Source organism: Patella vulgata, chromosome 6 (assembly GCF_932274485.2).
Source record: "Patella vulgata chromosome 6, xgPatVulg1.2, whole genome shotgun sequence".
Taxonomy (NCBI): domain Eukaryota; kingdom Metazoa; phylum Mollusca; class Gastropoda; family Patellidae; genus Patella; species Patella vulgata.
Genome location: NC_065884.2, coordinates 51,105,222 through 51,131,658, shown reverse-complemented (window position 1 = coordinate 51,131,658; position 26,437 = coordinate 51,105,222). Strand labels below are relative to the sequence as shown.

The window sequence follows — 26,437 nt, the reverse complement described above, 5'->3', positions numbered from 1 at the left end:
AGTTAACACAATTGTCTGGTTGTACGAGTCTTGTTTACAGGAAGCAGGTACTTGAAACTCTCAAAACAAAATTGCTAATCTTTATATTTCATTGATTTGAAGTTAAAATGGAGTTATTTGATTATACGACTGGCTTTTGTATGACATACAATAATTTAAAAAACGAAAATGACATTATCCTCTGTGTATGTCACTTGTGATAAATAATAAAAAAAATATGAAATTATGGAATGATTTATGTTGAGATTATATGTTGACATGTCAAGCTTCCACTGTGGCAGAGTTTGTTCGATGTACTGTTGTCTTGGTAAGTTTCTCTGGAGAAGCCTAGAGAGTAATCTGTGTTGTTAATTGGCCAATCAAGACCATTAATTAATATATAATGTGAGATAATTGTATACGCATTATCTCTATGTAGCTTTACTTTATCAGTGTCATCAATGAACTTCAAATTCCCCTTCCCCACTCAAAAAAAAGTAAAACTAAAAAAGGGAGTAAATGAAAAAATGAAATGGGGTTTAACATCCTACTGTTCTGATCCAAACTGGGCTAATGAGGATGGACATACACCATACAGTGTGCCGCAAGGGCAATTTTGCCCGGACGGCAGCATTCCGGCCTACTCTTATATCAAATTCAACTGACAAGGGATCTTTTACGTGCATACCAATGTGTACACAGTCACAGGACCTCGGTTTTTGATCCCATCCGAACGATTAGACAGCTGTCCTTGTCAGGCCCTCCGTCCTGCATCACTGACAAGGGGAAACCACGCCGGAAAATCTGGATGAACTTTCTCGGCCAATGGAAGGGGGTTGGATGGTGGAATGGTTAGCATGTGCACGATGTATCATAAGGTCTGTCATTGAGTCAACTGGTGTGGTTTCGATTCCCTGGTTGTACGTGACAAGGAGTAGGGTCGCCTGTCCAACCTCGTGGGTTTTCTCTGGGTCCTCCGGTTTCCTCCCACTGTTAAAGACCCCTACGGGCCAGCGAATTATTGAAATAAAATTGAACCATGTGTTAGTCCCGAAATGACCTAGTTTGTGTCGAGTGGACGTTAAACCCCATTTCTCTCTTTCTCGGCCAATGTAGGAATCGGCATCTTACCCCCTTAACGAGTAAAGATACAACTGTAACTGACATGAAATGTGGCTTAAAGGAGTCTCTTACTCGAGTCTCTTACTCAGTATTTTCCATAATATTCGAAATCAAAAACACAATCAATTTTATAATCAGTACAGGAGTGCCAGTTTGTAATGAACAAATAAAAACAAATCCTACATCACAATGTGGAAGTAATTAGCAAACGACAAAATAGTTATTTTAAAAAATGTGTAGAATACACTAAGCAGACGTAAACGAACACTGTTCAATTTGAACTGTTCACATATTTCACCGAACATAATTGATTAGAAATTACAACATATTTTTTCAAAAGTTGAATATAAGTCACTTTACATACATTTTTTATTACATTAATAGGCCTATGTGCTTTTAGATCCATGTTTGTCTATTTCAAGGTTCCAAAAAATAAAGCCATACGCCTTTTAACGTCCTATTGGTCTGCTCTGTGGTTTTTGCTTGTTGGTACGTCTATTTTGGAAGTAGAATTTTGCGATTCAGCCACGAACATGCCAGTTTCATAATGACTACCTATTCAAACGTGTTTTGTTTAGGTTTTTGAATCGCAAAATTGAAAATAGCGTTGAATTATAAATGATTCCTTTTGGCGGAAAAAAAAAAGAATCACAGTGAAAAATAGAAGATAAGGATTCCAAAATAGCCTTAGAACAAAGATGCGGGTAGAGCTGTATTTTCATATTGCATCTTAATAGGTGCAAACAGTAACAATGAGAGGACACTGTGTATACCTGTCTTCATTATCCCTGTTACATCAGAAAAGTAGAACATTAACCTCACCTCATTTCATTACTTACTTCTAATTATCAGCTAACTTAATGGAATACCACTTACCACTGGGCTTAACTGTTTGGTGGCCTGTGATAATTTCACATACATGTAGCACAAAAATCAGCTTTCTATTCATTGATTTTTGGATTTTTCGGTAAGCTATTGACTCAATCTCTGCCATATCAGCATTATTTATTGTCATTGATAGTAGGGTGATTCAAATTGTGATACAAAAATCAGACTACACTTGGGTTAGAATGTTTGGTTTCCTTAATAATTTTTTGAATCATTTTTATTATAGGTATTAGAAGTATGGAGAAGCCGAAGTAATTTATGTCAAATCTGCTTAATTAAATGTATTCATCATGAATAAAGAACAGCTAGATATAACACCTATTGTATATTCCGTCTTTATTTCCCTGTCCATTCTGTGTGCACTCCTTCAATATTGGGCCCACAAGATCAGACGAGATGAAACAATTGGAAATAATCCACAGTTTCTCAAATTTCAAAGAGGTTATTTCGCAGTTTATCTTGTGGCTATGTTTGCAGATTGGTTACAAGGACCATATTTGTATAAATTATACAGCTATTATGGATTTCAAGAAGAACAAATTGCCATCTTATATGTGTTTGGATTTGCCTCAACAGTTATTTTAGGTACATGGACACCAATTGCAGCTGACCAATTTGGAAGAAAGAAACTTTGCATCGTATTTACTGTTACTTATTCCTTATCGTGTATGCTCAAGCTATCTAGAAGTTATGGTATTTTACTGATTGGTCGTGTGTTGGGTGGAGTGGCCACATCAGTTCTTTTCTCGGCATTTGAAGCCTGGTATGTCCATGAACATATTGAAACACATGATTTTCCAAAAGAATGGATTTCCGTGACATTTGCAAAGGCATCATTTTGGAATGGTCTGCTTGCGGTTCTGGCTGGAATGACCACAAACATTTTCTCAGAATGGTTCGGATTGGGCCCTGTGGCTCCATATATGATGGCTGTGCCTTTTCTGATATTTGTCGGAATCATCATATCAACTCATTGGAATGAAAACTACAGTGCTCATAAAGTAAATTTTACTAAATCTTGTTGTGAGGGATTAAGAAACATTGTATCAAGTGAGAAAATATTTATGATTGGAGCCATTGAATCTCTTTATGAAAGTGTAATTTACATAGTGATCTTTTTGTGGACACCTATTTTGGACACTGGTCATTCGGCATTGGGTCTTGTTTTTGCCAGCTTTATGGTCAGCATCTTAATTGGTCAAGCGGTATTTCACATTTTGGCATGGAGAAATATTCCAGTTGTTGCCTTGCTACTCTCGTCAACAAGTTTAGCAGCTGTTGCGAATATTATCTGTGTGTTTTCTTCTCATCCTGAAAAACGTGATATCCAGGCTTCATTTATTGCATTCCTAATATTTCAGTTTGGTGTTGGCATGTACTTTCCGGCAATGGGATATTTACGGAATCGTGTAATCCCTGAAAACTATAGGTACAGTATAATGAATTGGTTTCGAATTCCACTAAATCTTATTTCATGTGCTGTACTAATGTTATTACATGAAGATGTGTTTCGTCATGGAAACCGAATGATTTTTGTTATTTGTACATTTTTACTGTTTCTGGCATTATTGTGCGGAGTGCGATTTTTGAAACTCTCTAAAGGAGATGAAGAATTGAAACAGGATGTGTATATGATGGAAAGTGAACACATCCATAATATTTTCTAAATACAGGTATTGTCTTCTATGAACAGAATATTATTCATTGTTAAATAAATCATCAACTTTGTGAAATATACATGTACATGTACCACTTGGAACAAACTTCAGGTGTTGTTGGGTCAAGAATGCTGGATGTATACCCTTTTTTGGATGATCAATACAAGTTTACATTACATTTAATCTTCATCACATAGCCCTTATTTCTCACAGGCACCTGTAACATGGAAACTCTTTTTCAAAAATGGCACTAAACTGAGTCTAAGTAGACATACATGTATAATGTCTAAAGTCTATTGCTAGACTCCAATTTTTACTACAGGTTGTAAAGTCAATGGGTGAGCATTGCGACTGGTTGACTGATCCTAACTTTATTTGGCAGTGTGTTTCTCACCTTTCTATGTAATATCTACTGAATCGGTTTTAGACGAGTTATTTAATAATATCATTTATGAACATGAATGTAATACGACTTTAGACACAATATGCCTGGGTATGGGACAGTTTGTCCTCTGACAACCTGTCTTGAGAACTCGTCCCCTGGGACTATCCGTACCCCCACCAAATTGTCCCCATATAATTCGTCCTTAAACAATTCGTCCCCTAGCACTATTCGTTCCCTAGCACTATTCGTCCCCTAGCACTATTCAACCCCTGGATAATTCATACCTGATGACAATTCGTCCCCTAGGTCTAGTTGTCCCTGTGTTGTTAAAAAAAAAATCACGCGTATCAGAATGTGACTTCCTGGATTATGGCACCTGATTGGTCGAAAAATCACGTTTTAGCTTGAGGACCCTCTTAAAGTCACAATTTGTATTCAATTTTAAAAACCATTTAAATATATCACTGTTATACCTCAATGAAGATTGAATTCAAATCTTGTAAAAATCAGACCGAAACTGCTGGACAAAAGAGCCGCTCCATGTACGCAAATAGTTAAAAGTGTGTAATACCAAGGTTGTGGACCCTCTAGAAGTCACAATTTTTATCCGATTTTGATGAAACTTGACCGTTATGTTTATAACCCAAAGATCTTGGTTCCTTTTGATATTCGTGCATATCAGACCGCAACTTCCTGGATTATGGCCCCTGATTTTACGAAAAATTATGTTTTCTTAGCTTGTGGATCAGTTAAAGGTCACAATTTTTATCCGATTAAACTATATAACGATGGTTGAGTTCGAATTTCGTGAAAAACTGCCCGAAACTGCCCAACAAAATCGCTGCTACATGTACTTGTACGAAAATAGTGCACTACCACGGTTGTGGACCCTCTAGAAGTCACAATTTTTATCCGATCTTGGTGATATTGATTTCCGATAATTACGGCCAGAGTTATGGCCCTTGATGGCTTAAAAAAATCTTGTGGACGCTCTACAGGTCAAAGTTAATATCCGATTGAAATTTATACACAGTGTTTAAGGTCATGAGACGATGAAGCCTATTGATTTTCAACGATTTCAGATAATTACTGCCAGAGTTATGGCCCTTGATCACTTTGAAAAATCTTGTGGACGCTCTAGAGGCCAAAGTCCATATCCGGTTGACTTTAAATTTATACACAGTGTTTAAGGTCATGAGACAAAGAAGTCTATTCATTTTCAGTGATTTTCGATAATTACTGTCACAGTTATGGCCCTTGATCACTTTGAAAAATCTTGTGACGCTCTAGAGGCTAAAGTTATCATCCGATTGACTTCAGATTGATACACAGAGTTTAAGAGCTTGAGACGAACAAGTATATTGATTTTCAATGAATTTTTATGACTTGAACAGCTAAATCCATGATATTAAAAACCAAACAAATTCTAATGGTTTTCTGATAATTACTTCATGAGTGTATTATAAATGTTTCATTACCAAAAGAAGTAAAAATATGCGACGACACTTGTTGACTGCCCGGACGATTTAGCTGCTGTGGGCGTATGTTTCGTTGCCTGGCAACCTATCTTTTTAGCTTGTTCTCTATCCAACTCTTGCAAAATGTGGGTGTATATTGCCTGGTAACCACTGGTTATAACCATGCAGATGCTATTTCTATCAATTACCACTTCAGGACCATTTAGTTAAGGTCTAGATTTAATACTAAACGTAAAACTATGTAGGCCTAATTCTAGCATCAAAACTGAGATTTAGGATAAAGGGTAAAGATTAATTCAGTTTTTGTTAATGGAATTACCATTATTGTTGTCCTGGGACAAATTGTCCAAAAGGGTATGAATTGTCCTATGTGACGAATAGTCATGAGACAAATTGTCTGGGGACGAATAGTAACGAGAAAAATTGTCCCGTGACAAATTGTCCTTGGGAACGAGTTGTCTGGGGTCAAATAGCTCTAGGGGATAAATAGTCCTATGGGACAATCCAGGACAAGTCATTCAGGAACGAATTGTCCTAGAGCCAATAGGCCTACCCAGAGCCTTATATATATATATGGCTCTGGGCCTACCTACTTAGCCTCAGTTTAATGTTATTTTTGGATGAGATTTCCCTTGTTACAAACGCCAGTGGTGTTTCTGCGTGTTTAAAACTGGCTTAATACAACAATGTTAAATCATGTTTACAATATTTATAATAATTATGTTTTGCATAGTAAACTGAGATAGAGAGAGAGAGAGAGGTTGAAATAAATGGGATATATAATTCAAGGTGTTTGTTAATTGGTGGAACTAAAGATGTTTTACGTATTTGTTATAAATTTTAATCAGATCTTTATTATTGTGTTTTGTTATACTCCCACATGGAAATGTGGTCATACATGTAAATTGTTGTCGCCTAGTGTGACACAGAAGCCTATTGAATTTCATCAATTTCTGTTAATTATTTTGAAGTAATGGGCTTATTATTGTGTTTTATTATACTCCCACATGAAAATGTGGTTGTACAATGTCGTAGATGTAAATTATCGTCGCCTATGTCCATTGGCCACAATTTCTTATGAACATTCTACAGACTACATTTATTATTCAACCTTTCTGAAATTTATATACGTTGTTAGTAGTTGTTACATTAGTGAGACGAAGAATCCTATTGAATTTCATCATTTTCCGTTAATTATTTAGAACATTGCTTGATAACGGTGAGAGTAACCTCATTGAAACGTTGCAGTTAATAAACCTAGTGAATGTCATCCATAAAGCTGTCTGTTATTATTTAGAACATTATGGGCTTATGGCCCTTGTGTCACTTTGTATAACCTTTTGAAAGAACTAACAACTATGGTTATCATCCGATCTGTATTAAATTTATATGCATTATTTAAATTAGTAAAACCAAGAAGCCTATTGTATTTCAACAAATTAGGTTAATAACTTCTAGAGTAATGGCCCTTGAATCTGTATGAAATTGATACCAGTGTCTTGTAAATGCTCCTATTACCAACTAAAGAATAAATATGGAATTTTTCTTGTTGACTGCTCGGACGAATTAGCTGCTGTGGGCGTATATTTCATTGCCTGGCAACCTATCTTTATCAATAGATGGATTCAGTATCAAAAAGGTGTGAATTTTGTTACATTGTTGTACTTATGGTTGTATTATTATACTGTTGAATTATGTTCTAGAATATTGAAATTTATTGTTACTTTATTAATATTTGCTACAAATTTGCATTGGTTACATTTACATAAGTAGCCATGTTTTGTTTTCTTTCTGTAGATCCTACAAAGTTAATCATAAAATTATGAAAATATGTGGTTGCATATATATACATTTATGGTAGAAATTTTTAAGTGTGACAGCAGAGCCCATTTTCAGTCATAGTTGAAAAGTTATTATAAATATAGCTGTATTGAAATATAGTGTATGTAGCTTTACACACCCACCATTCAAAGGTGTTGGTAGGCCTACATTTCTCAGTATACATATATATTCTTATTTTGCTTGCTTGCTTGCTTACAGTAGGCCTACATGTATTTTTATAAATTGTTACAGAAGAGATTATTAGTACTAATACTGTGCGTGTACTAATATTTGCATTGTATATGAATAGGATACTCAGATTAATTAAAAAGAAGAATTAAGCCTATTATTGAAATATTCCTGAGATTCCGTGCATTTTATGTAGATTTGGTTTAATGCCTTATATGTACATGTATTATCTCCTGCCACTGAATTTTCATAATTGGCCTTGTAACCATATGTGACCAGCTATGACAAAATGATCTGAACACATCTGTGCATAAATTTATCTTCTGTATTCAGATATCTTTAAAATTGTATATGATATACGAGGGCTGGCTGAAAAGTTCTAAGCCTGCAAAGGTTGAAATCAATTGGGTTGAAACAACCAACAAGTACAACCATTGAATGAACAATAGACGTGAAAACTGCAACTGTAGTGTTATTATTGTCTTCGTACCAGACCATCTTGTTCACCTACCCATTGAATTCACCAGAAATTAACAAAACTGCCTATAGAGCAGTCATCAAGTACCTGCAACTGGACTATAACCCCAACACAGATACATGTCGACAGTAAAGAAGTGGGCTGCAGAATTTAAGCATGGCAGAGAGAGTCTTGACGATAACTTGCGTCCTTGAAGGCCATCAACAGCAACCAGTCAAGAAAACATTACCCGTGCATAACATGGTGATGGTTGATTGACCACTCATCCTATTGCCAGTGTTGTGGGCATCTCTCATGAGAGGGTTGAGCACATTATAGCCAACGAGTTAGGAATGACAAGAGCTTCTGCAAGATGGGTGCCAAAGCTCTCAACGGTGTCAGATTCCTGACGCCCCATGACAATCTGAGCCCTTTTGAAGCAGATCCTGATAATTTTTGGGCCAAAATTGTAACCATGGATGAGACCGTTTCCTAGTAATGATGACGTCATGTCAGCTGCGAATGACTTTTTTAGGGTGGCTTAAGAAAACTTCTTCCTGACCAGCGTCCAAGCTTTGTAACGTCGTTGGCAAAAGTCTGTACACCTCGAAGGGGTCTACATGTATGTAGAAAAATAAATGGAAACCATCGACTTTGTACAGGCCTTTCACAGATAGGCTGTAAACTTTTCAGTCAGCCCTCTTATGTATTTATTTTAGAGATATTTAGCCATTTTAAGGGAAACAGGTGATTGAACATCACTGAAACAAAGCAAAACCCCAGAGCAAGTAAAAGCAGAAAATTTGATGCATTGGGAAGATAATATGTAGATAATTCTTCTTTGATTGACATTTAGTAATTGAACATATTAACACAAGGTACAATTTTATGGATACACAATTACTGAGTTTAATACTAAGTGTCGTTTCGACGAAGATACTCTTGTCTTTATCAAGCAAATGATACAGGTATGTGAATAGTAGGCAAATATATACAGAATATGCAACAAAAATAACAATCAAATACAATTAAAACTTAACACCTTTGATTAGGGGGCCATTTACAACTAAACCTACACAGCGGAAACTCTTTACAGGGATTAAAGGGGGATGGGGGATGCTATTATTTATAAAGATCAATGTATTAACATTAACACTATTAATGGAAAACCAATTAACCTTAGCTCTAGATAAACAATAATTTAAAGAGAAGTGTCTATGTATGGGGGTATGAGTGAACAAGAGTGATTGCTCATGCAAGGGAAATAAAACAAATATATTCAATAAACAGAAAATCATGAAAGATATAAAACCTATTTTTAGACTATAAAACTGGACGAAGAGAACCGTAAATATATTAATTTAATAAATTGAAAATCAAGACATGTAAAATATATTACCAGACTGTAAAACTGGATAAGTACTGAAAACCAAGATATGTAAAATGCATAATTAGACTGTAAAACTGGATAAGCACTGAAATGTATTAATTCAATAAGCTGAAAATCATGAAAGATGAAACCTGTTATTAGACTATAAACCTGGACCAGGGAAACCGTAAATATATTAATTCATTAAACTGAAAGTCAATAAATGTGAAATGTATTATCAGACTGGATAAGTACTGAAAATCAAGATATGTAAAAATTTGACTGTAAAAACTGGTTAAGCACTAAAATAGAACAAAAGTATTGGAATCAATGTATAAGCTGGTCATAAGCCCTTGGTATAAAGAGTCCCACATCACGTTTTAACTTGGGCTTGATGCGTTTTATATTGATTGCCTCAAGAAGTTTCCTGGTTTTCTTCTGGTGATGATTTACTGCAAGGGTTCTTGTTTGGTCACATAAGATTGTATGATAATAATATGCTCTGCTACGGCTCAGGGATTGGTGGAAGCTAGTGACTTGTGCTCTTTTATTCGTACATCAAGTGGACGCTTCGTTTCACCTACATTCTTTGGGCTGTGGGGGGTTTCCGCTGTGTAGGTTTAGTTGTAAATGACCCTCTAATCAATGGTGTTAAGTTTTAATTGTATTTGATTGTTATTTTTGTTGCATATTCTGTATATATTCTGTATCATTTGCTTGATAAAGACTAGAGTATCCTCGTTGAAACGTCGCTTAGTATTAAACTCAGTAATTGTGTGTCCATAAAATTGTACCTTATGTTGGTAATTATGATGGAAACTCAAAATCAGTAAGTAAGGGGTCTTCAGTGTGTCTCATTTAGCCAAGCTGGACATATATTCAGTGCTGTCATTTTTTTATACACCCACATTAAAATGTGGTCTTATATTGTTGTTGCCCCCGTCTGTCCTCCTTCCTCAGTTTATGGTGATGAGATGAAGAAGCCTATTGATAATTACCGTCTAAGTTATGGCCTTTAATCACTCTGAAAAATCTTCTGGACATTCTAGATGCTAAAGTTATTATCCGATTGACTTGAGATTTATGCACAGTATTTATGTACACAAGGTGCATGTTGATTTTCAATGATTTCTAGTGCCAGAGTTATTGCCCTTGAGGAATCTTGCAGATGTTCAAGATTATAAATATATTTCTCAAGTGCCTTTAAACACACATTGTTTATGTTTATAAAGTGAAGAAGTCTAGAATTACTTTCAGCATTATTACCCTTGATCACTTTTAAAAATCTTGTGTGAACCCTCTAGTTTCGTTTAATATCTACAATGAACTGTCATGATTACCATAATATAATTTTGGAAGATTATTTTAAGGTTCAAACCTTGGTTTCCCTCTAGGTCAGTAGGAGACTTGATGATCAAATATAGTCTTAACACCTTGATTTATCCACACCCTATATTCTTCCCTATTACCCAGGAGAACAGAACACTTTCATATTATCGTAGCCCCTGTCTGTCCGTAGTCCACAATTTCTTGAGACATTTTACATGCTTAGGTTATCATTTGATGGACTCAAAATTTATACATAGGGTTTTCTTTTGTCTGAACAAATTAGCTGCTGTGGACGCATTTTATACTTTGATTATCTTTATTACTTAAGTATCTAAAATGACACCTTTGCCTTTTATTGAATTTAAGAATCTTTTTTTTTTCATTGTCTTAAATAACTATCATAATGTTTAATGGTGCTGTAGCTAATAATTGTAGATTCTTTGCTAAAGTCGACTATCAATTTACAGCATTTCTACAATCATGTGTGTTAAATGTAATAGCTATTATATTTTTAAATTACAATAAATTGTTTTTGTTAATTGTATATAGATATTTATTATAAATAATAAATAATATTATTTATAACAGCTTCCGGTGATTATCAAAAGGTTCATAAGGATTTTCTGGCGTGGTTTCCCCTGGACAGTGAACGGCCTGACAAGGAAGGATGTCTAGTCATTGGGAGGGACGAAAAAATAAGGTCCTGTGTACTCATTGGCGTGCACTTAAAAGATCCCTTGGCAGTTGGAATTTGAGTCTGGGCAAAATTTCCATCAGCACATTGTGGTATGACATATGCCTGTCTTCATTAGTCCAGATGGGGCAGAACAGTAGGATGTTAAACCCCATTTCGTAATCAAAACAGCAATATACTGCACCTCATCAACTTTCAGCTTAGTGATTATTTGTTGTAGTTGAAGCAGAGACATATTACAAAGCAATCAAGACTGAAAATGGTCAACAAGGGTGTCGCAAATTAAATCTTTTGTAGGTAATGGGGGTATTTACAACAGAATTTCATACAGATTAGATTATGATTTTCGTCCTTTCAGCATTCACAAGGTGTTACAAACTGAAACAAGGACCTAAACTCTGGAAGTAATATACAAAAATTGTTGAAATTCAACAGCATTTTTCGTTTTACTAATTTACATAATGCATATAAATTTCATACAGATATGAGAATTTTTAGAAATTGCTGAAATTCAATAGGATTCTTCGTTTCAATAATTAAATTGAAGCATACAGATCGGATGATACTTTTCATCATTCGAGCATTCACAAGATATGTGTGTGTATATATATATATATACATATACATATACACACATCTTGTGAATGCTCGAATGATGAAAAGTATACCTAGTAGGACCTTGGTAACATCCAAATTGCTAGATAGCTTTCCCTGTCAGCTCTACAAAAACCATAATGAAATAGAGATCTTGGATTTTGAAATAGCTCTTGTCCCATCATTGCTATCTCTTTAAAAGGGATGATATTTGAAACAAACGGAAATAAATTTAAACATGAGACAAATGCTTTTATTGACTTCAGACACTTACCAGCAATAGCATCAAAACAAACATTTAAAATAAATTCTGATTTAATTCTGAAAATTCTTAGCTATGCCATAAGAGAACAAAATGGATTTAAATTAAAATATTCATTGAATATCTTTGAAATCAATCTATAGAAATCATTCATATTAAGGCATCTCAATATAATTTGGTAAAATGCAAAGAGATAGACATCTATAAAAGAGAATAAACAAAGATAATTACTAATGCATAATCTAAAAGTAAAAAATAACATTTCAATAAAAACATTAAATTGTTTTAAAACATAAACAAATGTACAATCTGAGAGATGTTAAAATTATGTCTACGTAAAAAAAACCTAGAAATCGTCTAAAGCTTATACTCAACGTCTATAATTATATTATGTATTAATACAACTTTAAACAAAAAGTTCTTTAACTATAGTCTACACACCGTATACCATCTAATAATCACTAAAGTTACGTTAAATAAATTAACATTATATTGATAATTAAGGCCTTATTTGCCTACAATGTATACAAATGAAGAGGGGGGGATGTATGTATTAATTATTTTAATGCACTAAATGAATAATGAATCACAATTGACATAAACTTGATATACATATCTTTGTCCATTTTATCTGTTGACCTTTCACAAGATAAACAAGCAGTGCATAAATCGAAAGAAATTGCGAATTAGATTTAGTTGTGATGAAACACACATGCCCTAGTTCAACAACTACATGAATGATGGGACACACGAAAGCCTTTGGTACATTTTAAACACTCTTGAAATCTTTCAATTTAGGAATGATACAAGTACACAAAAACATGGACGCTGTTTACATGGATCATCCTCTATTATAGATTATTACCATACTGATGACAAAGAGCATATTTGTTAAAGCGATATTTAGAACTTGACATATAATGTCGGACACAATATTTAAAATGCGTTAATTAAAACCATAGTATATAATTTTAATATAATATTGACATAATAGCACTGAGAAGTATAAGACTCTATTTGGTAGATAAAATGGGCAGATAAAACAAATTTAAAATTTTTGAGTGCATGTAAAAAATGGCTATCTTTCTAAAAACATCCATGATTTAATCAGCCATCAACCCATTAAACCATGATTTATTAATTCAGCACTTTTCTTCTTCATGGTTGATAAATGAAACAGATGCCTTCACTATGATTGCACACCAAAAATTACCATAAACCAGTTGATCTACCTCCAGGTGGGTTAGCTACCCGAGTATGTCCTCGTCTTGGTTTATCATCATCAATCTGAGCACCTATAAAAACAAACAAAAAATTATTAGACTGATAACATTTAAAACAGCTAGAACAATGTCAACTTAAAAGAGAGAAAGACAGAGAAATGGGGTTTAAGGTCCACTTGATACAAACTATGTGTTGAAACCGGAGGACAGGGAGAAAACCTGTGAGGTTGGACTCCTTGTCATGTACAAGTGGGGAATCGAAACCATGCCACTTTACTCAATGACAGACCTCATGATGTAAAGTGCAAGCCTTAGGCTATTTGGCCACCCTACCCTCCTGCCAAGATACACTTCTGAATTTAGTGACTTGACATATTTCACAAATGATTTCTGGAACTGAAGTACAATTATCACGAGTTAACTAATTGTCCAGGCACAGGGTATATCACATTGAAATCATTTAGAAGCTAATGGACTTGGGTTGTTGTTGTTCGTAGGGTTTAACATCCGCTTCCATCGAAGCTGGTATTGCAGACAAGTTGTCTTTAGTATATTTTACACCCGTGTCTTTTGTGAGAAAGTGTCCCTATTTCCAGGCCACATATGCACACAACATTTAACACATAAACCAAATCAACAACAACCAGGTACTGACATTCAATGTATGTGACAGCATTGAAACAGTAGAAACCATCAAAGTAAGACACATATTGAACAAGTAGACATATCATTAGATAATGTTTGTTTCCAACAAAACCTCTCATTTAAATTAATACAATTAATATTATTAATAGAAAATACAGTCATACATACCACTTAACTGAAAGCTAGATTCTTGCATATTGCGTACTCCATCTACTTTACTTCTATTATGGAAAGATTCAGGTGATTTAGGTGTAATAGGATTAGCTGATTGTACTTTATTAGCTAAAACTTCGTGCATTACTTCTATAACAGGTCCAGTATAATCTTCTCTCTCTACTCTTTGTGGCTGACACATCTAAAACAATCAAAATATTTTAATATTATAGCAGCAATACTCTAGAAGGCCAATAGACAGTTTTCTTATTAAAAATATTACAAAAATGATGACTGAAAAATGTTTTGTAGATACTAACTTAAGACAATTAACACATTGTTGTTACCAAATTGGCATTGATGTTTGTGGTTAAAAATGAATTAATTGAAAATTAATTTTATGAAGACCACTCCTTTATTTTATGTTTTTTTCTTAAAATATATATTTGCCGGTTTTTGAAAAAGTTGGTTTTTAAGTTAACAACAGAGAAGCATCAACAATCTGTATTTTCTGTTCGATGACAATAGCTTTTCTATTTAGTATATTCTCTGAGAAAGGATATAACTAGTATACTTAAATGCTATATTACTGTTTTATTGAAACAATTAACAACTTACTTGTTCCCTGGTTCGTATTTTACCATAAACATATTCTGGATTACAAGGTGTTTCAATAAATCTTCCTAATCCCTGGGTCACCTTTAACTGTAATCAAAATAAACAGGTACATATAACAGATAAAAAATATAAATTTATTTAAATTTAATATACCACAACACAATCAATTTGATGCAATCATTAAGAGAGCCATGGGAATTCAGTAAGTACAGTGCTGACTCCCTAACCTGCAGATTCCAGGTTCGATGATTTTGTTGCATGGATTTCACTTGTCATTGGTGCAGGACGAAGGGTCTGGCAAGAAACAGTGTCTAGTTGTTTGGATAGCACAAAATAAATTGAGATCCCAAGGACACACTGGCGTGCACATAAAAGGAAATGAAATGAAATGGGGTTTAACGTCCTACTGTTCAGCTCCTAACCTGGGCTAATGAAGACCGGCATACGCCGTACAGTGTGCTATGACCTAATAAGGGAAATTTTGCCCGGGCAGCGGCGCTACAGCCTACTCTTATATCGAATTCCAACTGCCAAGGGATCTTTTACGGGCACGCCAATGTGTACACGGGACCTCGGTTTTTCATATCATCCGAATGACTAGACAGCTGTCCTTGTCAGGCCCTCCATCCTGCATCACTGACAAGGGGAAACCACACACATAAAAAGACCCTTGACAGTTGGAATTTGAAATTAGAGTAGGCCATAGCGATGTGGTTCAGACAAAATTTCTCTCATAGCACACTGCATTACGTATGTTCGTCTTCATTAGTCCAGATGGAGCTGAACAGTAGGACGTTAAACCTCATTTCCTATCATTTCATTGAACCCCTGAAAGTTGCCTTGCTTGGTATGAGTTAAAATTTGAACATGTATCCTGCAAATTATACCTTATTGTGAGGAATTAAGAACCAGATTTCAATTCAGTAGGAACTATGGTGATTCAATTCTATATTGAATGAAAGCTGTTTAATGCAGAATATTATTTATAAATATATTCTTACCTGTCCTTCATCTAAGACAACTTGTCCATTTGTTATAACATACAAAGGTACACCATGTACGGTCATACCCTCAAATATATTAAAATCTACAGCTTGGTGATGTGTTTTAGCTGAAATAGTTCTCTTCTCATTAGGATCCCAGATAACAATATCAGCATCCGAACCTACTGCTACACGACCCTGTAATATAATACAAATTTAAGTATTGATATAGATACAAATTTCAGTATTGATATAAATACAAATTCCAATATTGATAGAAATATAAATTTCAATATTGATAGAAATACAAGAGTTCAACATAACTTGTTCTCTATGTAAATTTGTTATCAGGTGTTCTAGAAATGTTCATATGTATTGAATGATATCATATTTGTACAAACATTTTTCCACAAATTCTACAAAAGTGGAATCAGAATTTCTAGAAAGTTCTAAAATAACCTGGGGGCAAATTTTAAATGTTTTTCTACTGCTTTTTGGCAGGAATTTTTAAATATCAATATTAGCCCAATTTCTCTTGAACACACCAATTTACTAACCTTTTTAGGATAGAGATTAAATATTTTAGCAGCATTAGTACTAGTTACAGCTACAAATCTACATGGGTCCATTTTACCAGATCTCTGGAAAGCAAAAAAACATGGATAAGTGAAAAAATAATATGTCTGGTATTCGAAAAATTAATATACTTTCGGGTAAATAATTAACTTTAACATTATTTTAACTGATCTAATTTTTCTGTGGATTGTCCAAATAAATTAATTTATATATTATTTCCCCAATACTGCCAATTAGATTTACAGATAAGATGGAAAATATTTTTAACTGAAAAGTATAAATAAATGTCAGAATCTGAGAAACTTACAACTCCTTTTTCCCAAATAATAGACATTCTATCTTCTACACCATTAACTCCATTAGGTATATTTCTAAAATCATCTTTACCAATAGCTTTCTGATCAGCATTAAATGTACAATTATCAGTAGCAGATACAGACAGATCATTACTAAAAATAACAAATAATATTATATTAATTTAAAAATTGAGCTTTATATATCTATATAATTACATTAATTTATCTTATAAAATCAAATATTGTATATTATTATGGCCAATTATAAAACCACAAATTAGTCAACTCTCAACAACAATTTCAAAAATACACGTTAATTCAGAAAATAATTCTTTTTTAAAAAAATATTTTTCCAAAATAGTATCATATAGGTTTACTTACTTTGCTAAGAGATCCATGAGGTAACCAGGAGTGCTAGGGTCAGGACGAAGAGGTGGTCCCATCACATGACCTGCAGCATGTCTCCAACATTTATTCCAGTAATGAGTTCCATCAGTACCTAAACCAGCAGCCAGTGCTTCACCAAAAACAACTTTACCTACACAATTAAGTTATTAAACCATATTAAAATCATTTTTCATTCTTAAAAAAGGTTGGGCTGATGAAGATGGGCATACATCATGCAGTGTGCTATGAGTGAAATTTCAAATTCCAACTGTCAAGGGTTCTTGCACGTGCACACCAATATGTACAGAAGATCTCCATGTTAACAGTTTTACTCACTGAGCCACTATTAAATCTGCTAACAGTTCTATCTATGAAATAAGATTGGAATTTTTGCTGTATTTTATTTAATGTGTACATTTTTAGTAAGCTTATAGGCACAAATTTTGACGGTAAGCTCCTAAAAAAAATGTATTCTACGGTTTTAAAAGAATAAAGTGAAATATTACCTTTTCTTCTTTCATTAGCTACTACTTCACCTGCACTCTTACTCATAACATGTACTACATACAGTGGAGCATTAGCTTGATTAGCTACAGTTATAGCTCTCTGTGTTGCTTCAGCTTCAACCTTTAATAATAGAGACAGGTTCTATCTATTAAAAATATCTTCATTTCCAAAACCTATATCTTGTTTTTAAATAATGAAATAACTTAAAATATATTTAATTCTATACATAAACCAAAGTAATCTTTTTTATTTTAGAAACATTCCATGTACAGATATTAAAGACATAATACAAAATATAGTTATTTCTGATTACAACAAATGAATGCATACCTCTTCTGGTCGACACATTTCATGTGCTTCTGGTCCTGTTATACCTTTGGAAACCATTTCTTTAGATTTCTGAAAAAAAGTCAAATTAAATTATAACAACAATCTTTTTTAAGATAGGTTGCCAGGCAACGAAACATACGCCCACAGCAGCTAAATCGTCTGGGCAGTCAACAAGAGTTGTCGCATATTTTTACTTTTTTCGGTAATGAAACATTTATAATACACTAAAATCTGATTAAGAGCAACAACTCAGAAAACCATTAGAATTTGTTTGGTTTTTATAAAGTTCTGCCCCATGCTAACATTTTGTATACAAAACTTTTAATACTGTATCATGGATTTAGCTGTTCCAAGTCATAAAAATTCATTGAAAATCAATATACTTGTTCGTCTCAATATCTTAAACTCTGTGTATCAATCTGAAGTCAATCGGATATTAACTTTGGCCTCTAGAGCGTCCACAAGATTTTTCAAAGTGATCAAGGGCCATAACTTTGGCAGTAATTATCAGAAATCTTTGAAGATCAATAGGATTCTTCGCCTCGTGACCTCAAACACTGTTTATAAATTTAAAGTCAATCAGATATTAACTTTCGCCTCTAGAGCATCCACAAGGTTTTTTGAAGTGAAAATGAATAGACTTCTTCGTCTCATGACCTTAAACACTGTGTATAAATTTAAAGTCAATCGGATATTAACTTTAGACTCTAGAGCGTCCACAAGATTTTTTGAAGTGATCAAGGGCCATAACTCTGGCAGTAATTATCAGAAATCGCTGAAAATCAATAGGATTCTTCGTCTCATGACCTTAAACACTGTGTATAAATTTAAAGTCAATCAGATATTAACTTTTGCCTCTAGAGCGTCCACAAGATTTTTTGAAGTGATCAAGGGCCATAACTCTGGCAGTAATTATCGGAAATCGCTGAAAATGAATAGGCTTCTTCGTCTCATGACCTTAAACACTGTGTATAAATTTAAAGTCAATCGGATATTAACTTTAGACTCTAGAGCGTCCACAAGATTTTTTGAAGTGATCAAGGGCCATAACTCTGGCAGTAACTATCGGAAATCGCTGAAAATCAATAGGCTTCTTCGTCTCATGGCTTTAAACACTGTATATAAATTTAAAGTCAATCGGATATTAACTTTAGCCTCTAGAGCGTCCACAAGCAATTGTGGACGCCGGACCGACGGACGGGGGCGACGACAATATACGACCACATTTCAATGTGGGCGTATAAAAATGATATTTTACAGCTCTAACACACCCTAGATTCAAAAATATTTAGATTCAAAAGAACCATTAAATATCTATTCTTATACAGTAATTCAAAACTTGTTTTACTTACAATATCAATAAGATGACCATTTTCTGCATGCACCATAGGCACAGCACCTAATTCATTACATTTCCTAAATACAGCATACATATCATCATCAGGTAACATAAACACATCTTTATATGCCATAAATACTTTAAACGAGTTTACACCTGCAACAAATAATCAGAATATTAAAATAATTTGTTCCATGAGAAGACTCTCAAAGTAAAAATGACAAAATATATGAATTCACTTTCATCAAATTGAATACTTTCTTCTATTTTCCAAGAAAAATGTTAATTTCTTTTTATTGGCATCCAACATTATCCAATACTTTGATATACATGTAATATACTATATGTGAATATATAATAATATACTCTTCAAAAAAAGTAGGGCATATTGAAATGCAAATACCTATGCAGGTTGTGATATGATAAACAGTCATGGACACTTGACATGCTTTGAGAGTATGTTCACAGATGAAGAACTTATCGCCGCAACAGAATCACTGAGCTGCACATGCGACACGCAATAGCGGCATATATGTGGGAGGGGTTCATTGTCAAATTTGACACTTCAAGGAAAGGTTGATGAAAACTGCTGGTTTATCTATCCATGTTTGCTCTCCTATCGGTTCCTGCATAAGTTTTACTGTTTAGCGTATCTTTGCTTTAGTGTATTATGTTTAATTTGATCTGGAGACGTGTTCGTCGACGCCAATGTCAACAGATAAGAATTGGCCGTGGCACTGCAAGAGGAGTCGGTCAGATTGCCCCAAATCGTGATTGGACGGTTGATTAGGAGCATGCTGAATGTCTGAGGATTGGTGGAGCAATTACTCATTAAGTCAAAAATCAAAAACGTCCATTTTCACTTTTGACGGTGTATCTCTTTGTGAGTGAAATGTGGCTCTCAGATAAGCCGCCCAAATGAACTGTTTATGTTCATGTGTAGGCAATTGGTCTGTTATTAACATACACTGGTTACCTCTAATAAAAACAGCAGTGCATTTCTGTAGTTTTGTATTGTTTCTGAATATCTCCTACTTTTTTTGAAGAGTATATATCAATATCAGTCAGATATCTTGTGCCCTCTTGTTGAACTTACCTTTTTCTTTACAAAGAATTTCCATTTCTTTTGCTACCTGGTCACTCCACCACGTAACACCAACATGTAAGGCATAATCACAACAAACTTTGGCATCTGCCCATCCTCGCCATTTTTCATAAGCATCTAACAAAGATACTCCCTTCTGATCTATTACAAAGTCAACTGAAAACAGAACACATTTAATTTACTTTGTAATGTTAGGATATAACAAATCATTGTTTTCAGTCTATATAAAGGGAGATAATGTATAAGAGTTGTCTCCCCTTAGACCACAGATACCAATGAAATTGAACTCATTCTATGGACTGTCACTTTTCAAAGACAAACAGCAATAAACCGAATACTTTTCATGGAAACTTTGGAAAAACTGTTCAAACGACCTGAATCTAGTCAGTTGTAACAAAATAAGAATAATTATCTAAAATCACGAACTTACTTATCATGGTAGTTCCACCTGCTAAGGCCGCCTTGGTCCCACTGTAGAAATCATCTGCTGCTGTTGTTCCCATAAATGGAAGCTGCATGTGCGTGTGGGGGTCAATACCACCTGAAACAATCAAAATTAATGTACAATCTATCTTTATATTTAGTAAAATGTTACTGTATTTTACCTTCGAAAAGTTTAAATAAACATTACATTTTATTGACACCTGTTAATACTTGGATATAACATGTGTGAAATAGTTATCTTTAATGTCTGCTTCCACAATGAAGTGATATATAACAGACATAATAAGTGATATAAGTAGGGATTTACATAAATAGTCTCACTGAACTGAACTATGAAAAGTTACACATTGAAGCCCCTTGTTAATAAGACAAGGGATTACAATGACCTCTTGCTATATAATGCCTCTTCCAGAACATATCACTTCGGTGGAAGCGGACATTAAATAAAGCTATTTCACACACACACATGACAAATGCCAGTGTCTACATAAAATTACAAGTGTCAACACTTAGAACATATATACAGATCTTGATGTTCCAGATGGTCAAAGTCTGGTGTTCTAATTTAACATATACTTGTGTATAAATACATTTGTTTATAAATTTTTGAATGGCCGAGACCAATCCTATAAAGTTGAAATTTATATGACTCACAAAATATCAACAAAATTGTTAGCACTGGTAGACTATGTTAGAGCGACCTGAAACAAGGTCAATTACAGTTTCCAGGCAGAAAAAAAATAGACTCTTTCCAAAGGCACTAACCTGGAATAATGAGCTTTCCTTTAGCATCGATAGTTCTGGCACCCCCAGGTATAACCAAGTTTTGACCAAGTTGCCTGTAATAAACATCATGTCATATACATAAATCAAACTATGTCTGTATATAATAAAGGTCACTTTGCTCTAACCAACCTCTAACTGTCCCATATAACCAAACTGATTTTGGGGGTTTTGTTGTGTGAAAATGTGTACAAATAATATTTTGTGTTCTGCTCTTGATTCAGCTTAAGTCATATATTATTGAGACATTACTAGTCAATGTAAATATCAAGTCAAGACATTTACTAATGTCAAGTTATTCTACATCATATTTGTATATTTACAATTCAGAAATATTAAAATCACTGAAGTAAGAATATTGCACACAGCCATTATGAATGAATAAAATGTAATTAATAGATGTAATGCACCAAATAAGTGTTTTGTTAAAAAATCAAATTGATAATTTTCATAATTTGGCTTTGTGCCCAAAGATCTATACCATATCTAATATTTAATGGTAATATTTATCAAATAATTTATTAGACAAGCAGTAACTGACACAAATTAGATGTACACTGAATAACTTACTTGATGATGCCATCTTCAATGTAGACGTCTGCGTAAAAAGTCTGATCGTCATTGACGATTTTTCCACCTTTTAAGAAAAGTCTGGACTGAGCACTCTGAAAAGATAAGAAATAATTCATTAATGAGATGATTTAGCTACACAATGGAAAAAACTCACACATTTTATATTAAAAGTAATAATGCAGGAAATGAGATTCAATGACCATATTAACTAGTATATAACACTATATAGCGAACAATAGAATATGTGAGGAATGCAATGTGTTCCACTTCAACAAGGTTACAACAATATACTCGTACTATACATGTATATTAAACAATGAACAATACATAATTACTAACATTAACAAGTCATTCCATTATTAATCAACTAAAAACATAATTATTTCATGCAATAATTCCACATAATTTGTTACCATTTCAACAGTTCAGTGTACAACTTCTAGTTATCTCTCTATCCTAACCAATATGGTAGTATCACTTCTGTACGAGTTCAATGTTATACCAGGCTTGTATTAACAGCAGGAAAAAGGAAGGTTATCCTGCTCCTAGACAGAATCAAAGTAGTGAGTTAGAGTCTGTAACAGACAATTCTCAACGACTAGGAACTGATCAATGAGGGGACTTTGACCTACTACCACATGGAGATTGCAATAATGAAACCTTCAAACACAGCATGGTAGCCTCTTTTAGTGGTTAAACGACCAATGAAATCCAACTTCTGTGATGATATGACCTGTCAACTTTATTATGATAATCCTTTATCTCTAAGAGTAATCATATGTAAACAATTAACAAGATTTAGCTAATTACTCATATCCTCAGTTCATTTATGATGCACATAGTATAAGTAGTATTACATCACAGGATAGGTGAGTATAATACTTATAGATAAGCACTGCCAGATAGACAGATTACAATTGTTCTTTACAGATAGATCACTAACAATGGAACAAGAAAACATACTGATAATTCACTTAAGATGAAATCCAGGGTAATGACATCCAGAATAATCAAAGAATCTCAATTAAATTTATAAAATTATTCAAACTCTTATAACCAGCATGACCCTGTGAATGTTTAGGAAATGAAATAAAATGAAATGGGGTTTAACGTCCTACTGTTCTGCTCCTAAAATGGGCTAGTGAAGACGGGCATATGCCATACACTGTGATAATTCACTTAAGATGAAATCCAGGGTAATGACATCCAGAATAATTAAAGAATCTCAATTAAATTTATAAAATTATTTGAACTCTTATAACCAGCTTGACCCTGTGAATGTTTTAGGAAATGAAATGAAATGAAATGGGTTTTAACGTCCTACTGTTCTGCTCCTAAACTGGGCTAATGGAGACGGGCATATGCCATACACTGTGCTATGAGGGAAATTTTGCCTGGGCAGCGGCGCTACGGCCTACTCTTATATCGAATTCCAACTTCTAAGGGATCTTTTATGTGCACGCCAATATGTACATGGGACCTCGGTTTTTCGTCCCATCCGAATGACTAGACAGCTGTCCTTGTCAGGCCCTCTGTCCTGCATCACTGACAAGGGGAAACCACGCCAGAAAATCTGGATGAACTTTCTCGGCCAATGCAGGAATCGAACACCCGACCTCCAGGCTAGCGAGCCAGCGTCTTTCCCACTTAGCCACATGATCCCCGAATGTTTTAGGCCATCGAATTTGGACCCTAGGTGAATTGGGTCCCTGGGCGAAGTGAGTCTCCTGTTAGTTTTGATTTAATATAATCCAAGTTATTTTGATACATTATTTTTACATCAAGAATAAGCATTTACTGATAGATTCTTTTCAAATTTAAACTTTTGCTGAATCCTGATTAACAAGCCAAATACATTTAAACAACAAATTTGATCAAAATCAGAATAAAGCAAATCATTAATGCATTTCCTAAACAAGTGTAGTAGGACATTCATCCCCATTTCATTTCATTTCATTTAATTTCCTAACAAGCGTGGACACTCTGCCAGACACTGAATATATTGGCATGACGAGACAATCTAATTTAAGCTACAATGACTTACAAAATACTAATATTACCTGATCCCCAAGAATAAAGCTGTTTTAGTATTTGTTTAAATTGTATGAAATCAAATTTTTCGACAAATGCCACACCCACTTGCATTGGACAAGATTAATACTGAATTATATTTTTCGGCACCAACTGGGCTAAAGTAGTGTGCTATGATAGTATGAGTATGAGGGAAATTTTGTCCAGACAGGAGAGTTTCCTGAATTATCAAATTAACTGACACTTGTCTAAACACATTACTCGTCAAAAGTATGAGGTGATAACATGTACATCCATGCAAACAAAGAATTAAATAAATTCCATTCTTACAATATGATCAGTACACTGACAAAACCATTGATCCTTCATCTTCATGTAAAACTTATCACTGACTGACATTTTAACACAATATACTCGCTTTCGTTTCTTTATATGTACACCTGCACTTATAATCGAAATATTATCTTCTCAAAATCGTTCCTATAGAATGCTCACCACAAACAAATGAGAAGTACATGTAAACTGCAGTGATAATCAATGTAATTAATAACCATGCCATGTGTGGCGGCGAAATGGTTTCACCAATTATTCACCTACAGTCGACCAATAATGATACAAAGAAAAAAATAGCGAACTCATTCGATTAATTTGCAAACATAATCCATTTAAACAAACCACATCACCCCAGGTAACAAGTTCTGGTGGAGCAGGTTAATGTTATGGATGGGTATAACCCAGTCTAGGATGGTCTGTTTATTCCAAGTTAAAGACAGATCCAGAAATTACCATTCCTCTATTTTTAACATCCTGCCAGAAGTCAGATATAAATTTATATATACAATCTAAGTAACCTGGAGAGTTAGAAATCTCATTATAATTTTCTACTACATCTGTTGATTTACAGAACAAAATTAATGCCAATTTCATCCCTGAATCTTCACAGTTATGACTCAATTCTACATTTTTAAATATAGAAAGGTATTTTGATTAGATAGCCTTTGGTACCTGTACACCTGTTCGTTAGATACACAGGCAGTCAAATTTAAAAGTGAAGTAATATTACTTTTAAACGTCTATAGCAAACTGATCAAAAGAAATACATAAGCTTATAATACTGAACACACTAGAAGCCTGGCTATAAAATGATTTTTAAATTGTTAAAGGAAAAAGATGTTGAACAGTTCATCACTGGCATGAAAATTAAGCCAAAATTCTCCATCTTAAGCACTGAAATGTATATAAATCCTTTTTCTTTAACAGCACAACTGCACAAAGTGATCATTCCAGCCTTATGATCATTCATTCCTCAATAAAATAACTGGGCTGGTGACTCGACTAATGGTCCTTTGTTCCAAGGTAAACTTCTACCTTTGACTTCTTAAAATCTATATCCATGCATTTGAGGCAAGGTATGCTTACTACAGATGCCACTTCTTGTTTGAAACGATCACATAATCAACAAAGTCTTGAATGTTAGGAACATAATGAAATGGGGATTAATGTCCAACTTTTCTGTACCCACCTAGCTTATGAAGATGGGCCTACATCACAGTGTGCTAGTACTACGAAGAAAAGTTTGCACTGACAGCACCGTTAGAATTCCAACTGCCATGGGTTCTTATGTGCACAGCAACATGTACACAGGTACTAGGTTTTTCGTGCCACCCGAACACAAAAGATGTTTCTTACCCATGTAAATAAATAAAACCTTATATCTTCCTTTACACTGTCTTTATGATATCAGGCTGTCAACTGTCAATTTCACCCTACTTTTCCCTGTTAAGGATAGCTCCATCTTCCTACTCCCGCTGTTTTGCTAAATATTGCTATTTCTACATTGCCCTACATATTTTTCTCATATGTACTATTATTTGTATGAATATGTATTCTATCCTATCAATGTATACATGTATGTTCATGTATGAGTTTTCTGTGTAATGTATTATTAAATGTATGTGATTCTGTGTAAATGTAGATATTTCATGCTGTCCATGATAATGGAGGTCTTGATGCAATGAACTATCATCTAGTGTTTCATTTCTAAGCTCCAAATCCATCGAAACTAACATATGGTGCTGTTATCTGGTCTACCAATGAAATCAATACACTGAAGTTGTAATGACAGAGGTGCAATTCATTCTTCAGTTTGCATGTGTACTACATAATGGCAGCTACATTTAAAGATTACTTTCTAATTAATGGTTATGTAGGATCAGAAT

At 34.1% G+C, this 26,437-nt stretch overlaps 2 protein-coding genes across 6 annotated transcripts in view; one reads left to right on the top strand and one right to left on the bottom strand.

Moving 5' to 3' along the window:
- The first annotated feature begins 193 nt into the window (after positions 1 to 193).
- LOC126824808 (molybdate-anion transporter) lies at positions 194 to 11,214 on the top strand. Its single transcript, XM_050554198.2, has 2 exons — positions 194 to 307; positions 2,216 to 11,214. Exon 2 carries the CDS (start codon positions 2,280 to 2,282, stop codon positions 3,654 to 3,656), a length of 1,377 nt encoding a protein of 458 aa, XP_050410155.1. The 5' UTR covers positions 194 to 307; positions 2,216 to 2,279; the 3' UTR covers positions 3,657 to 11,214.
- A 976-nt stretch (positions 11,215 to 12,190) lies between these two features.
- LOC126824807 (dihydropyrimidinase) overlaps positions 12,191 to 26,437 on the bottom strand; it is a 54,486-nt gene continuing 40,239 nt past the window's right edge. For 4 of the 5 annotated variants that reach the window (XM_050554192.2, XM_050554194.2, XM_050554196.2 and 1 more), the window contains 14 exons: positions 22,185 to 22,279; positions 21,597 to 21,670; positions 20,818 to 20,928; positions 20,379 to 20,543; positions 19,296 to 19,438; positions 17,944 to 18,012; positions 17,613 to 17,733; positions 17,101 to 17,257; positions 16,731 to 16,872; positions 16,405 to 16,488; positions 15,866 to 16,045; positions 14,865 to 14,951; positions 14,262 to 14,448; positions 12,191 to 13,520 (listed from right to left, as the gene is read on the bottom strand). In XM_050554192.2, the coding sequence (XP_050410149.1) occupies positions 13,435 to 13,520; positions 14,262 to 14,448; positions 14,865 to 14,951; positions 15,866 to 16,045; positions 16,405 to 16,488; positions 16,731 to 16,872; positions 17,101 to 17,257; positions 17,613 to 17,733; positions 17,944 to 18,012; positions 19,296 to 19,438; positions 20,379 to 20,543; positions 20,818 to 20,928; positions 21,597 to 21,670; positions 22,185 to 22,279 (1,701 nt within the window). In that variant the 3' untranslated portion in view covers positions 12,191 to 13,434. Of the gene's footprint in view, positions 13,521 to 14,261; positions 14,449 to 14,864; positions 14,952 to 15,865; positions 16,046 to 16,404; positions 16,489 to 16,730; positions 16,873 to 17,100; positions 17,258 to 17,612; positions 17,734 to 17,943; positions 18,013 to 19,295; positions 19,439 to 20,378; positions 20,544 to 20,817; positions 20,929 to 21,596; positions 21,671 to 22,184; positions 22,280 to 22,600; positions 22,837 to 26,437 lie in introns of those variants that run through there. The other variant, XM_050554197.2, reaches the window with a different exon arrangement.

Excerpts from the sequence above, each read along its gene's own strand:
- LOC126824808 (XM_050554198.2), top strand. The coding sequence starts at position 2,280 with ATGAATAAAGAACAGCTAGATATAACACCTATTGTATATTCCGTCTTT.